At 46.2% G+C, this 14,973-nt stretch overlaps 1 protein-coding gene and 1 long non-coding RNA gene across 4 annotated transcripts in view; one reads left to right on the top strand and one right to left on the bottom strand.

The window, feature by feature from the left end:
* Positions 1–431, top strand: part of LOC137538274 (uncharacterized) — a 67,926-nt gene extending 67,495 nt beyond the window's left edge. The window contains exon 4 of the long non-coding RNA XR_011024729.1: positions 167–431. This is a non-coding gene — a long non-coding RNA (uncharacterized lncRNA). The remainder of the gene's footprint in view (positions 1–166) is intronic.
* Positions 1–14,973, bottom strand: part of USH1C (USH1 protein network component harmonin) — a 123,951-nt gene that overhangs the window by 14,017 nt on the left and 94,961 nt on the right. Inside the window, exons 19-21 of one of the 3 annotated variants that reach the window (XM_068260348.1) lie at positions 14,459–14,515; positions 3,438–3,557; positions 1,767–1,829 (exon numbers count right to left, since the gene is read on the bottom strand). The exons of the other annotated variants lie outside the window; for them this stretch is intronic. Of the exons in view, the coding sequence (XP_068116449.1) occupies positions 1,767–1,829; positions 3,438–3,557; positions 14,459–14,515 (240 nt within the window). The remainder of the gene's footprint in view (positions 1–1,766; positions 1,830–3,437; positions 3,558–14,458; positions 14,516–14,973) is intronic. 3 annotated transcript variants of the gene reach the window in all.

Here is a 14,973-nt window from a genome sequence, read left to right as displayed (position 1 = left end):
ACATTATGACATCATCTGACAGACTATAGACCAGAAATGTTTCTACAAGATGTGACCCCTGTGGGAATCTCATTATTTGCCCTCTCTCGTATGGTCACGCATATCAGAAAATGCACATTACAAGCTTTTCAACTTATACAGTAATTGACTTCTCTCCCTTTTACAGGAAGACACCACAATGACCACTCTGCAGTGGAGTCTACAGACAAGGACTAATAACGGAAGCAGGAAATGAACTAACATGTCATCCAGTAATAAGCACGCAGCTCACCATTGCTCCTGACTGACCACATTACAGTCATGTGACTTGTCAGGCACGGGAGACAGAGCCAGAGTGAGAGGTCATGGTCAGGAAACAGCGACTGACCACATTATTGGCCAAAATAACTCCATTATACGGAAAGGAAGTTTCATAAATCAAATAAAACATTTTATGCAGTAATTCTCCCGATTGAGTCAGAACCGTTTAACATCTATTGTATGGTTTATTTGAAATACTGCTGCCCTAGCCTTGTAAGCACAGTCACTGGATTTGTAAACGTGGGGACTACATTGCGTGGAAAATGCATGTTAGGGCCTGTACACACTGCTGCGCTTGCGTTGCTTTTTTAAAAACGCATGCGTTTTTAAAAACGCAAGGTCTTTTGAAAAAGAATGAAAATCGTGATGACTTGTACACACTGGTGCGATGCGTTTTAAAAAAAACGCAAACGCAGTGCCTGCTGCGCTTTTTTAAGCGCAGCGCATGAAAAACGCATTAAAAACGCATGCGCTTGCGTTTTTGCCTGCGTTTTTCAGAAGTCAGTATCCCAGAAGACTCTGCAATCTCCTGATTCCTGTTGAAATGTAAACTAGAAAAAAACAAAGGATTCTTTAGCCAATCAGCAATTACAAGAAAAACGCAAATGCACAAAAAACGCAGGCAAAAGCGCATGCGTTTTTAAAACTACAGGCACTTTAAAAACGCATGCGCTTGCGTTGCCTGCCTGCGTTTTTCAGTGTGTACAGGCCCTTAGGCATTCATGAGGCGGTAGAAGGATGAGTCATGGTAGCTGTAGTAGCATGTTAGTCATCAGTAATCAGAATCAGCAGAATCACCTCCTGATTCAAAACTTGTTGCTTATGGTAGCTGCTAATACTGTGTTCCCCCGAAAAGACAGTAAGCTAGGGCTTACTTTCAGGGGATGTCTTATATTCCACACTACACTCCCTTTCACATTGGCCAGTCAGAGTGGAAGCTTTGGCATGTGACTAATCAAGCGGGGGTGCTGCCACCAGACCGGCCAATCACAGCTGCCTGCTGTTCCTTTTGCTAACTGGGGTTGATGGTCTAGCAGGCCAGTCACTGCACTCAATCAGTAGCAGTGTCATCTGATAGGTCACTGCTACTGAGATTGCAGCGATTGGCCCAATGACGGTGCCATGGTCCCATCCGTGAGACCATCGGCACCAGTTAGATGCTGGCTCTAGATTTCCGAGCTTTATAATTTTGTGTGTAAGCACAAAAGAACAAGGAACCAGAGCTGCTTTACTTCTGGACTTTAATTGCTAGAAAATAATGCATAGAAATAAACACTGTATAAAGGTAATGGTTCATGCAGTAGAAAGGGGTTCCACCATGCCGAGGTTAGAGGTCATGTCTTGCGAAAGTCAGAGGACATGTCACACTGAGGTCATACGGTGCTGAGATGAGAGGTCACACGAAACACATGCAGTAGCAAGAAGTCACACAAAGGCCAATGGTAACATCATGCAGAGTTGGTTACTTGTCTCTTGTTGGGGTGGAAGGATGTATTGTAGACAACCATTCGCTTCAACATCTCAGGAGGCTGCAGGAAAGTTCAACGCATAGAGGTATTAATGCTGAATTGGGTAATACACAGACTTTGATGCAATAAAGAGGACAGGAGATCACTCTGAGGCTTAGGTTATATTGTCCCAAGACAGGGTCCGTACAGAGAGCACAAAGGAACATATACTATACAATGATAGAAGAATGACTGGACAAACAAAGAAAAGGGAGGAGTTATTGATTCTGAGCAGGTGCCACTCTATGTTTGTTCTCTAGAATACTTTTGACTAAGTTATGGCTAAGGTGAGAGAACACAGAAAAATGTACACGTATGAATAACATGGTAGTCATTTCTTTCAGGCAGCAGAAAGTCTACTTTACATTGACAAGAAACTGCTGCAAATCAGTAGAGGTTCTCTCCACAATCAATAATTACAATATGCAATATTACCTTTATTGGCCAGTAAGCCACACATCCTTCTCCCTAGCTGGGAATCCATAATCCCCTCTTTCTACTTCCGGGAATCCATGCTTTCTACTCCCTAACTAGGAATGTACACCCCCCTTCCATATTCCGAATCCATGCCTCCTACTCCTTGGCTGGGAATCCACACCCCCTTTTCCTGAATCCATGCCTCCGTCTCCCTGACTGGGAATGTTCCTAATTCAGAAACCATGCTTCCTTCTTCTTGACTGTTACATAGTTATTTGGCTTGAAAAAAAGACATACGTCCATCGAGTTCAAACAGAAAATAAAGCACAACACCAGCCTGCACCTTCACATATCCCTGTTGATCCAGAGGAAGACGAAAAACCCTTACAAGGCATGGTCCAATTAGCTCCAAAATGGAAAAAAATTCCTTCCTGACCCCAGATGGCAATCAGATATAAAATCCCTGGATCAACACCACTGGGCATTACCTAGTAATTATAGCCATGGATGTCTTTAAAAGCAAGGAATGCATCTAACCTCCCTTTAAATGCAGATATAGAATTTGCCATACCTACTTCCTGTGGCAATGCATTCCACATCTTAATCACTCTTGCTGTAAAGAACCCTTTCCTAAATAAATGCCTAAAATGTTTTTCCTCCATGCGCAGATCATGTCCTCTAGTGAAAGACTGGGAATACACACCTCCCTTCCCCCTTGGCTAGGAATCCACAACTCCCTTTCCTAAGATTGACATCAATACTACACTCCCCTACCCCAGATTGGAATCCATTCCTCCCACTCCCCAGTCGAGAATTAATTCCCCCTACTTCCCAGCATGGAATCCACTCTGTTCTCTTCCCAGCCTGAAATCAAGCCCTTTCCTTCCTGCCAGGAATCACTGCTTCTTCTTTCCAGTTGGGAATCCTCTCCGCCCTTTCCCTGATTGGTAAACCATTTCCTCCTCTTCCAAGATGGGAATCCCCTTCCTCTCCCTAGCCAGAAATCCACTCCTGTTTTTCAGCCCAAAACAGTAGATAACAGAAAACAATGGATCGACCACTTTCCCCTGTTGAAAATGTTCATGTAGGAAATAGCTGTCAATGGTTCGCTATTGAAGGGCAATTTTTGCCACATTTATGATAAAGAAGACTGCACACCCAGGACAGCCTTGTAACTTTCCAGTGTAATCAGAATGAAGCATGTGGACTTACCAAGGCTTCGGTCTTCATTGATGGTCTCAGCATGAAGTTGGAGTCTGGTGGCAGCATGACAGGCTTGGATGGCATTGGCACAGCTGGTCGGCGCGCAGTGGGTGGACTGGGGGCCAATTGCTGCAGTTTGGCAAAAAGGAAGATCAGTTATAACTGGTCTGGAACAAAGTCTGATCCCTGCAGGCATTCAGCAACAAACCCACAACTTGTTGGTGTTTGATGTCACCTATGAGCGATAGCTGGGAATGGGACCTCTTAGTGAGGACAGATCCAGCATCAGACAAAACAGCCTCATGATGAGGTGGAGTGACCTTTTAAAGCGACACTTCAAACACATGCATTGCAAATGGAGTGCTTGCCAGAAGCAGAAACATTTTAGCAGATCTAGCACCGACATAACTATTCTTCGGACTGGTTGATGTCTAGTGACCACCCTTTCAACGGTCATAGATCAGAGGCACCCATATTCACCTTGCTGCAAGGCACTGTGTATTGACCTGAGGAAGCAGGCTAGTACCCATGAAATGTGTTGTCCATTTTGAATTAATACTTTCTCAGTACTACTGGTGTTTTTGTCATCAGGAGAGTTACAAGATTACTTCTCATTCTTATTTTAACAATTCGTTTATACTGTATATATTTTTACACTTGGGCTCCTAGAAAGTGAAGTCCTGCCAGTATTCAGGACTGCCACAGTAATGGTGGCAGGTCCAATCCTGAATGCATCCTATGTACCGTTTGCCATCTTGTCTGTGACTTTTAACCCAAATGTGTTGATTTTACACCCCCGGAAAGAGTAACTTACTGCATAACTGACATCATTTCTGTATTTCTGAGTGTTGCAGAACCATAGAAACGAAATTAAACAAATAACAGACCTCATAATCTTGTCCAAAGAAGGCTATGCTGCTGCAAACATCCACAAAGCTGTGAACTGTGTATGGTGAGGCGACAAATTATACGAGTGAGTGCAAAGATGGATGAAAGAGTTTAAGGAACGCAAAACTAGTTTTGAAGACAAATTGCCTAATAAAAAGCCATCTGAGCCTTGTGTGGATGTCGGCAGCACTATATGCTTCTTTGGTCAGGAACTTCATGCCTGGTCTTTGTTCCTGAATTCCTTCTAAACCATTCCATCTCAGTCCCAACATTTTTCCATTTACCTGTATAGAATTCTTTGCTATCATCACCTTCAACAATTCCTTTTGATCCTTATCCCGTCTACATAGTTATTTACTGTCCTCACCATGTCTATATACAAGTCTTTACCATCCCCCTAAGTTCTTATATAGCTTGCACAGCACATAACACAACCATAACAGTACTGTTGTATTATCTGCTACATCCCTCAGGGATACCAAGGGCTCTTTATGCCAAGGCAATATTCACCCCTTCCTACTTCCCTGGCAACAACTGCAAATCATCATGTGTGGATGAATTTGGATGGCTGAGGTATAAGCCAAATTGGATTATTCTTCGAAGTCTCCAATTTCAGAATGAAAATAAACCGATGAGATAAACAATTATATTCATCCTCCTACTCCTAAAAATGACTTTTTTTTAATGATATCTCATGGTTTTATTTTATATTCAAACATTTACAAAGTAGGTTGAATGTTTCAGTCTCTAATCAGTGGCAGCCTATTAAGAGTCCCAGAGTTAAAAAAAAATAAAAAAGAAAAGGTCAATAGCTCCTGTATTGTATCTCTTCCTGCCCTCAGAAGTTGAATTCTGCCAGGAAAACGTTTATGGCTGTAATATGCTTATCAGTGATGTTTACTATATTCCCAACAAGACAGAAGTTGTCACTTACATGCCTAGAAATGAACTCTCAGGCATTACATTTCAGGCAGCAAAATAAAACAAATAAAACAGCCTGGATATTAGTATGTTTTGTACTGTACATACACCTGATTATCTCACATATAACCTCGGGGACACTTTAACTTAAAGCAGAACTGAGGAACATTTAAAAAATAAGAGCTTCACTTACCTGGGGCTTCTGCCAGCCCCCTGCAGCCGACCTGGGCCTACACAGCTTCAAGACGATCTTTCGTTCCCACGCTGGGGATCACTTTCACTTAGCGGAGCTGGATACTACTGCGCCTGTGTGGCCCTGGCCGTGCACATCCTCGTCCACGCTCTCATCGCTGGGAGCATACTGCGCAGGCACAGTAGAGATTTTCTCCTACTGCACCTGCACAGTATGCTCCTGGCTACGGGAACGCGCAAGAGGATACCCGTGGCCAGGGGGGAGTGGACCTAGACTTCGAAGTCGAGTATCCACTGCATGTAGACAAGTGAGCCGTCGTGAGGAATGGAGGATCACTTTGAAGGTGCATTGGCTGAAGGGGGCTGGCAGAAGGTTCTTCAGTTCTGCTTTAAATGACTAAATGGAGTCTTCTGACCTTGCTTACATTACTGAAATGGGGCTTGATGAAAGTGTAGACCCCACTCTAAAAGCGGTCCTTCCAGCCCCCAACCATCTGGTCCCAACCATCTCATACTGCAAGATAAAAAAGGATGGCAGATACAATATGTTTTAGATCCACTTTGAACATAAGACCCTCTGCTATGGTTCCTAATCAGTCTGTGGATTGACTGTCAGCCCTACTTTCAGCTGAAAAACACGAATTCTTTGTAGCTAGGAAGAGAACAACCTTACACTATAACTGAACCAACTCTGACTCTTAAAATCTGCTACCTACAAGAAAGGACAACTGTAAACAAGGCCAGCAAACCTGCCAAATGATATAGATGACAGTTGCTGCAACCCATCTCCCCAAGAACTAGCACTCCTTCTTTTAAAGATCTGTGTGAGAAATGTGCTCACTTCACTTCTGCTCCTATTTGTCTTCTTCTTGTAATGAATAGCAGAGATGCCGCCGCGCGGTCTGGCGGCGGGGCGGCTGTCTCCGCGTTCAGACCGGCGGTTTCCGCACAGCGGCATGTGTCTGGTTTGCCTGGGCCTTCTAGTGCACACAGATGTAGAGCTACGCGCGCGCTAGAAGACAGGACCTTTATGCCAGCAGGAAAGGTATCAGCTGATCAGGACGATCAGCTGATCCCAGCGGAACTCCTGATTGTCTGAGTGGCGGCGCTGCGGAGCACTGTAGTATATATAGATCTTGCTTGTCAGTTGCTGGTTGTCTGCAGTTGCGAATACTTACGTGTGAGCACTCAGACCTCAGTCAGATCCTAGTGTGTTAGAACCAGGTGGACCTGGGAATTCACACTTAGCCAGATTCCGCTCTTGTTATTTGCTGTGTTATTCTTTAGACCAGTTCCAGGGTGTTGAGACCAAGGACCTCACACCCAAGCTTAGGATTACTGTGTCATTGCTGTGTTATACTTTAGACCAGTTCCGGGGTGTTGAGACCAAGGACCTCACACCCAAGCTTAGGATTACTGTGTCATTGCTGTGTTATACTTTAGACCAGTTCCAGGGTGTTGAGACCAAGGACCTCACACCCAAGCATAGGATACTGTGTTATTCTTTAGACTAGTTCCCGGGTGTCGAGACCAAGGACCTCACACCTCAGACTAGGATTGTGCTTGATATCTGTTATGACCTTTGGCTCTGTCGACCTCTCTCTTGCTTTGTGATTCGGTACCTCTGCCTATCTGTCTACCAGTTGCCAACCTTGCCTGTACCCGGTTACCGAATCAGCCTTCTGTCTTTGTACCTTATCTGCTCGTGTGTTGCCGACCTGGCCTGCCTGACCCTTCTGGCTGTCACTCATCCCTCAAATGTTCAGTTTGTCTGTACTACCCGTGACACTAATCCACCAGGTGTCAGCTGCAAGGACCTCCTGCTCCTCAGAGAGTCATTCCTGCAGTACAGCCAGTAATCTCTATCCCATAGGAGTCCCCTGGCTGCAGTACAGTCTGATTCTCAATCCATCTGGGAATCCTGGGCTGCAGTACAGTCTGATTTCCAGTCTACCAGGGAATCACTGGCTGCAAGATTATCTCTATCTCCTTCTCTTAAAGAGTGTCCCTACACAGTCGAGGGCCACCTGCTCCTCAGGTGGTCGCTGGCCGTAGTTATCTGTGTCTCCCGCCCCACGGGAGATAGCCTATAGTTGCACCAAACACTTACACTTCACTAGGTGTCCAGAGGTTAGTCATACTTGTATTATTGGAGATCATCAATAATCAGATTCTCTCTGTGTGCTGACACATATCGTTACAGAACGGCAGACCTAAAAAACAAAATGGACTTACTCAACAGCCGTATTGATGGACTAACCACCTCGGTGGAGAATTTCATCAGGGTGTTGGATGGCCAACAGACGCAGATTACCGCTTTGTCTAGGTCCATACAAGTCCTCCTAACGGCTGTGAATGCAGTGCGATCTCCTCCTGTTACAGACTTGTGTATGTCTGTACCCTAATGGTTTTCTGGCCATAGATCTGACTTTCAGAACTTTAGAAATCGACTATTGTCTTATTTTGAGTTAAGACCTAATTTATGGGGAACTGAGGCACAGAGAATTACTTTTATTAAGACCCTTTTGTCAGGGGACTCACAAACATGGGCATATAGCCTCTAGGCAGGGCATGAGGCTTTGTCATCAGTTGAGGAATTTTTTAAGGCTATGGCCATAATTTATGATGATCCGGACATTGCTTCCACTGCTGAGCAGAAGCTTAAGACTTTACGTCAGGGTAAAGATCCGGTAGAAGTTTACGCAGCTGAATTCAGGAAGTGGGCTGTGTCAGCTAGGGGAGGGTCATTCGCATTGTTAGACTGTTTCTTATCCGGTTTATCAGATGCAGTTTCTGATTAGATGTTGGGACATCCTGAACCAAAATCTATTGATGAGGCAATCTCTTTAGCAGTACGGGTTGATCGTCGTTTACGCTATCAAAAACAAACCCGGGGTAAGAATACTGTAAGATATGTCTCCTATGCCTCTCCTCCACCCGTGTCACCTCCGCCAGAGCCAATGCAAATTGGACATTCAAGATTGACACAGGTGGAAAAGAATCGCAGGAAAACAGAATAACTCTGTTTGTACTGTGCAGAGGAGGGTCATAAGGTACAGAATTGTCCTAAAAAGTCGAGAAACGCTGCGGCCTAGGTGTAGTCAGAGGTAATACGCTAGGCGCGCAGTTATTACCTCTAAACAATAATCGTCTGCTCCTTCCCTGCTCTATCACGTGGGAGGGTCAGACTGTTCCCACTGAAGCTTTTCTAGACTCTGGTTCAGCGGCTAACTTTATAGACTACGAGTTTGCAAAGAATTTGGGAATTCCCTTACTCCTGTTAGACCAACAGCTGTTGGTCACTGCTGTAGATGACTCTCCTCTGCAAAGTAGACAACCCCTTTCTCGGACCCCTGAGTTTATATTCAATGTTGGGGTGCTACACAAAGAGAGTCTACAGTTTCTGGTCCTGCGTATGGCAACCTCCACCATTATTCTTGGCATGCCATGGTTACAACTTCACTCCCCTCAGATTGACTGGGCTTCAGGTCAGCTAACGAGCTGGTCTACCCATTGTCATCATCACTGTTTAGCGAAAGTAACCGTAACCAAGATTCAGGTTAAAGGTGTGCCAACTCAGTACGCAGAGTTTGCTGACGTATTCTGTCCCAAATCGGCAGATAAACTTCCCCCTCACCGTACCTTCGACTGTCCCATCGATTTAAGATCTGGTTGTATGCCTCCAAGGGGTCACCTCTATAATCTATCTGGGCCTGAGAAACTGGCAATGCAGGAATACATCAAAGAGAACTTGGCCAAGGGTTTCATCCGTCCCTCTCGTTCACCAGCAGGGGCAGGATTCTTTTTCGTAAAGAAAAAGGATGGAGGCCTTCGTCCCTGCATTGATTATCGAGGCTTGAACAAGATTACATTGAAAAATCGTTATCCATTACCCTTGATTGATGATTTGTTCACTCAGGTTACCAACGCCAAGATTTTCTCTAAACAAGATTTAAGAGGCGCATACAACATAGTTCGAATTAGAGATGGTGACGAATGGATGACGGCCTTCAACACACCCGACGGGCACTACGAGTATCTGGTGATGCCCTTCGGGTTGTGTAACGCCCCGGCCAGTCTTCCAGGAGTTGATTAATGAGGTTCTGTTCTGTTCTGCACCCATTTTAAGACATGTGGATGTCACCATCCCCTTTATCGTGGAGGTTGATGCCTCAGAGGTTGGGGTGGGGGCTGTATTGTCCCAGCGCTCTGGTTTGCAGGGCAAACTCCACCCATGCGCCTACTTTTCTCGTAGGTTTTCACCCGCAGAGAAAAACTACGATATTGGCAACCGGGAGCTTTTAGCTATTAAATTAGCTTTTGAAGAGTGGTGACATTGGCTAGAAGGTGCAGAGCATACTATCACAGTTTATACAGATCATAAAAACCTGGAGTACATAGAGGGCGCCAAGAGATTTAGCCCTCGTCAGGCCCGGTGGTCTTTGTTCTTTTCAAGATTTAGATTTGTTATAACGTATACCCCTGGTAGTAAAAACATCAAAGCCGACGCCTTGTCCAGGTGTTTCGAGCCCGAGACAGTACAGCCCTCAGCCCCTGAGACCATTCTACTTCAGAGGGTAGTCCTGGCAGCTACCGAGACCTGGAAGGATTGGACAGTACTCTGAGTCCCTACCAACAGGATGTTCCAGAGGGAAAGCCCGAAGGGGTGATGTTTGTACCACTACCTTTTCGTCTGCAACTCTTACATCTGTTTCATTCCCATAAGAATGCAGGTCAGCCAGTGGCCTCTATCCCATAGGAGTCCCCTGGCTGCAGTACAGTCTGATTCCCAATCCATCTGGGAATCCTGGGCTGCAGTACAGTCTGATTTCCAGTCTACCAGGGAATCACTGGCTGCAAGATTATCTCTATCTCCTTCTCTTAAAGAGATAGTCCCTGCACAGCCGAGGGCCACCTGCTCCTCAGGTGGTCACTGGCCGTAGTTATCTGTGTCTCCCGCCCCACGGGAGATAGCCTACAGTTGCACCAAACACTTACACTTCATTAGGTGTCCAGAGGTTAGTCATACTTGTATTATTGGTGATTCTGCAGATCATCCATAATCAGGTATACATCTGTATTGTTGATGATTCTGCAGATCATCAATAATCAGATTCTCTGTGTGCTGACACCTATCGTTACACTTCTGTTCCCTCTGTCCAGTCTGCCATCCACAGCATCTAAACCCCGTCACTGGATCAGGTAAGATGCTGTTCTGTCGCCTTCACTGACAGTACTCTGCAATTAGTAGGTAGGGAGGGTGCCTTATTCAGGTCAATAGTAGTGTCTGTAAAATGAAACACCACAGACTTGGAGTGTCTGTGGTATCTTGTCTTACGTACAGATACTATACTATTGACCTGAAGAACCGGGTAAGGCCCACGAAATGCATCAACATTTGTGTCCAATAGATTTGATTTTCCCGTATATTGTTTATTTTAAACAGGTTTTACATCTTATCTCCCTGGGGCCCCTCATCTCACCCATCCAAGATTATAGCCATGTTAGTACACAGATTATAGACTAGACATGTAACCCAGCAGCCGGATTACAGCTGTTTCAGTCAGTGGTCAAATCACAGACATGTACCTCAGTGGCTGGATTATACGAGTGTCTCTCAGTGGCCGGATTATAGCCGTGTCTCTCAGTGGCCGGATTATAGCCATGCTACTCAGTGGCCAGATTACAGCCATGTCATTCAGTGGCCAGATTATAGCCACGTCACTCAGTGGCCAGATTATAGCCGTGTCTCTCAGTGGCCGGATTATAGCCGTGTCTCTCAGTGGCCGGATTATAGCCATTGCACTCAGTGGCCAGATTACAGCCATGTCATTCAGTGGCCAGATTATAGCCACGTCACTCAGTGGCCAGATTATAGCCACGTCACTCAGTGGCCGGATTATAGCCATTGCACTCAGTGGTCGGATTACAGCCATGTCATTCAGTGGCCAGATTATAGCCACGTCACTCAGTGGCCAGATTATAGCCACGTCACTTAGTGGCCGGATTATAGCCACGTCACTCAGTGGCCAGATTATAGCCACGTCACTCAGTGGCTGGATTATAGCCACGTCACTCAGTGGCTGGATTATAGCTATGTCACTCAGTGGCCGGATTAGAGCCATGTCACTCAGTGGCCGGATTAGAGCCACGTCACTCAGTGGCCGGATTAGAGCCACGTCACTCAGTGGCCGGATTAGAGCCACGTCACTCAGTGGCCGGATTAGAGCCACGTCACTCAGTGGCCAGATTATAGCTATGTCACTCAGTGGCCGGATAAGAGCTATGTCACTCAGTGGCCGGATTACAGCCATGTCATTCAGTGGCCAGATTATAGCCACGTCACTCAGTGGCTAGATTATAGCCATGTCATTCAGTGGCAGGATTATAGCCACGTCACTCAGTGGCCAGATTATAGCCACGTCACTCAGTGGCTGGATTATAGCTATGTCACTCAGTGGCCGGATTAGAGCCACGTCACTCAGTGGCCGGATTATAGCCACGTCACTCAGTGGCCGGATTATAGCCACGTCACTCAGTGGCTGGATTATAGCCATGTCACTCAGTGGCTGGATTATAGCTATGTCACTCAGTGGCCGGATTAGAGCCACGTCACTCAGTGGCCGGATTAGAGCCACGTCACTCAGTAGCCGGATTAGAGCCACGTCACTCAGTGGCCGGATTAGAGCCACGTCACTCAGTGGCCAGATTATAGCTTTGTCACTCAGTGGCCGGATAAGAGCTATGTCACTCAGTGGCCGGATTATAGCCACGACACTCAGTGGCCGGATTATAGCCACGTCACTCAGTGGCCGGATTATAGCTATGTCACTCAGTGGCCGGATTAGAGCTATGTCACTCAGTGGCCGGATTAGAGCCACGTCACTCAGTGGCCGGATTAGAACCATGTCACTCAGTGGCCGGGTTCTATCCATGGTCAAATCACAGACATGTACCTCAGTGGCTGGATTATACCAGTGTCTCTCAGTGGCCGGATTATACCCGTGTCTCTCAGTGGCCGGATTATAGCCGTGTCTCTCAGTGGCCGGATTATAGCCATGCTACTCAGTGGCCGGATTATAGCCGTGTCTCTCAGTGGCCGGATTATAGCCACGTCACTCAGTGGCCAGATTATAGCTATGTCACTCAGTGGCCGGATTATAGCTATGTCACTCAGTGGCCGGATTATAGCTATGTCACTCAGTGGCCGGATTATAGCTATGTCACTCAGTGGCCGGATTATAGCCACGTCACTCAGTGGCCGGATTAGAGCCACGTCACTCAGTGGCCATATTATAGCTATGTCACTCAGTGGCCGGATAAGAGCTATGTCACTCAGTGGCCGGATTAGAGCTATGTCACTCAGTGGCCGGATTATAGCCACGTCACTCAGTGGCCGGATTATAGCCACGTCACTCAGTGGCCGGATTAGAGCCACGTCACTCAGTGGCCGGATTATAGCCACGTCACTCAGTGGCTGGATTATAGCCACGTCACTCAGTGGCCGGATTATAGCCACGTCACTCAGTGGCCGGATTAGAGCCATGTCACTCAGTGGCCGGATTCTATCCATGTCACTCAGTGGCCGGATTATACCAGTGTCACTCAGTGGCCAGAATATACCCATGTCTCTCAGTGGCTGGATTATAGCGTGTCTCTCACTTGCCGGATTATACCCGTGTCACTCAGTGGCTGGATTACGCCCGTGTCTCTCACTTGCCGGATTACACCCGTGTCTCTCAGTGGCCGGATTATACCCGTGTCACTCAGTGGCTGGATTATGCCCGTGTCCCTCACTTGCTGGATTATACCCGTGTCACTCAGTGGCTGGATTACGCCCGTGTCTCTCACTTGCCGGATTATACCCGTGTCTCTCAGTGGCCGGATTATACCCGTGTCACTCAGTGGCTGGATTACACCCATGTGCCTCACTTGCCGGATTATACCCGTGTCTCTCAGTGGCCGGATTATGGACTAGACATACCTCAGCAGCTGGGTTACAGAATAAACATGCCATCTACAGTATATTTTCTTTTCTTGCCAATAGTTTCAGCCTCACTGCTTCCCGCATCCCAGAGGATGTTCTTTTCCCAGATCCTACATCTCAGGGCAGGTTTATCGTTTTGGTAGCAGAATTCAATCAAAAAAGTATGACCCTAGTTAATGTTTATTCTCTGAATACAAATCAGACAGCATTTATTAAGGAAGTAATAAAACCAGCAAGAAAAATGCAAAAAGGCAATATTTTGTCATTGGGAATTTGAACTCAATTCTAGACTCCTGTCTAGATTCCTCTAGACAACAAGATAATTCCCTAAAACTTCTATGACATCTGGAGATGTCAACACACTGCTGAAAAAGACTTCACATACTGTATTTGTTCACTGTTCATCACTCCTATTCCTGCATTAACATAGCTCTGACTGACAAATCTCTCCTTCAAGAAATAGTAAGATATTAACCTGAAGAAGGGTCCAATTGAGGCTTCCCTCAGTGGTCTGTTGTCCCCTGTCTCTGAGTGTGACCCCCCTCCACATCGAGGCCGCGCTGCTCCTGTTATGAGCGCGACTGTGCAGCAGCCATGGGAGCACGGCCGCGCATGCGCAGCAGCACGGAGCTCGCTTACTGTGCATGTGCTGGCATGTTTGCGTTTGCTGAAGGAAGAGAAGGTGCGCAGCCCCGATATTAGTGACAATGCCTTGTCACTAATCTTCTGGGGGGCCGCGCTCAGCAACGGGAGACATCAGAGCACCGAAGAAAGCCTCAATAGGATCCTGAGGCTTCCCTCTCATTTAGTAAGCATCTCATTTTGTACCCAGGTCTGATTTTTGGTTCAGCATAGCACCAATAAATAGCTAATAAGATGGATGAAGGAGGACCCTTAGTGGGTCCCTCTAGCCCAAGGGCCCCAGTGTGGTCGCAACATGTACATCCCCCAATTGCTACGCCACTGCGTTCCTCATTGACCCCAAAATCACACCAGTTCATCACTGCAAGCCAAGAGCCCCTCCCTCCCCTCACACACATACCAGCGGGTTGCTTGATGTGGAGGAGATCTTACTGACGTTGGACGTATTCCTGACGATCTGCAGAGAACAACCTTCACATCATCAAGAAGAAAAATCACCCTCTTCAATTAGAAAAACAAACCAAATAAACAGAAATGAATCGCCGGAGAGATGGAAATGTTAATTATTGTCATCGTGATTGAAAACCTTTATAATGGGGAGGAGGGGTAGACATACAGAGAGGCCTAATGATGTAAATCAGATTTATTGGTGATCATCAAGGCTTGTTTTCAAGAGAGATATGCCACACTCATTCTAATAAGGAAACCAAAGGGTAAAGGTATCTACTGTAGATGCTGTCATACCGTGTTTTTCTGAAAACAAGACAATTAATTGTCTTATATTCATTTTACCTCCAAAAGATTGCCAGGGCTTATTTTCGGGGAGGGCTTATATATTTGAGGAATATAAAATCTGACGGTATGCTAGTGTATAGGGAGGTGTCCAGTCTCTTACAGCACCTCCCTTGTGGTTGC

Source organism: Hyperolius riggenbachi, chromosome 11 (assembly GCF_040937935.1).
Source record: "Hyperolius riggenbachi isolate aHypRig1 chromosome 11, aHypRig1.pri, whole genome shotgun sequence".
NCBI classification, from domain to species: Eukaryota; Metazoa; Chordata; class Amphibia; order Anura; family Hyperoliidae; genus Hyperolius; species Hyperolius riggenbachi.
Note: the sequence above shows the minus strand (reverse complement) of the source record. Positions and strands in the feature narration are given on the sequence as shown.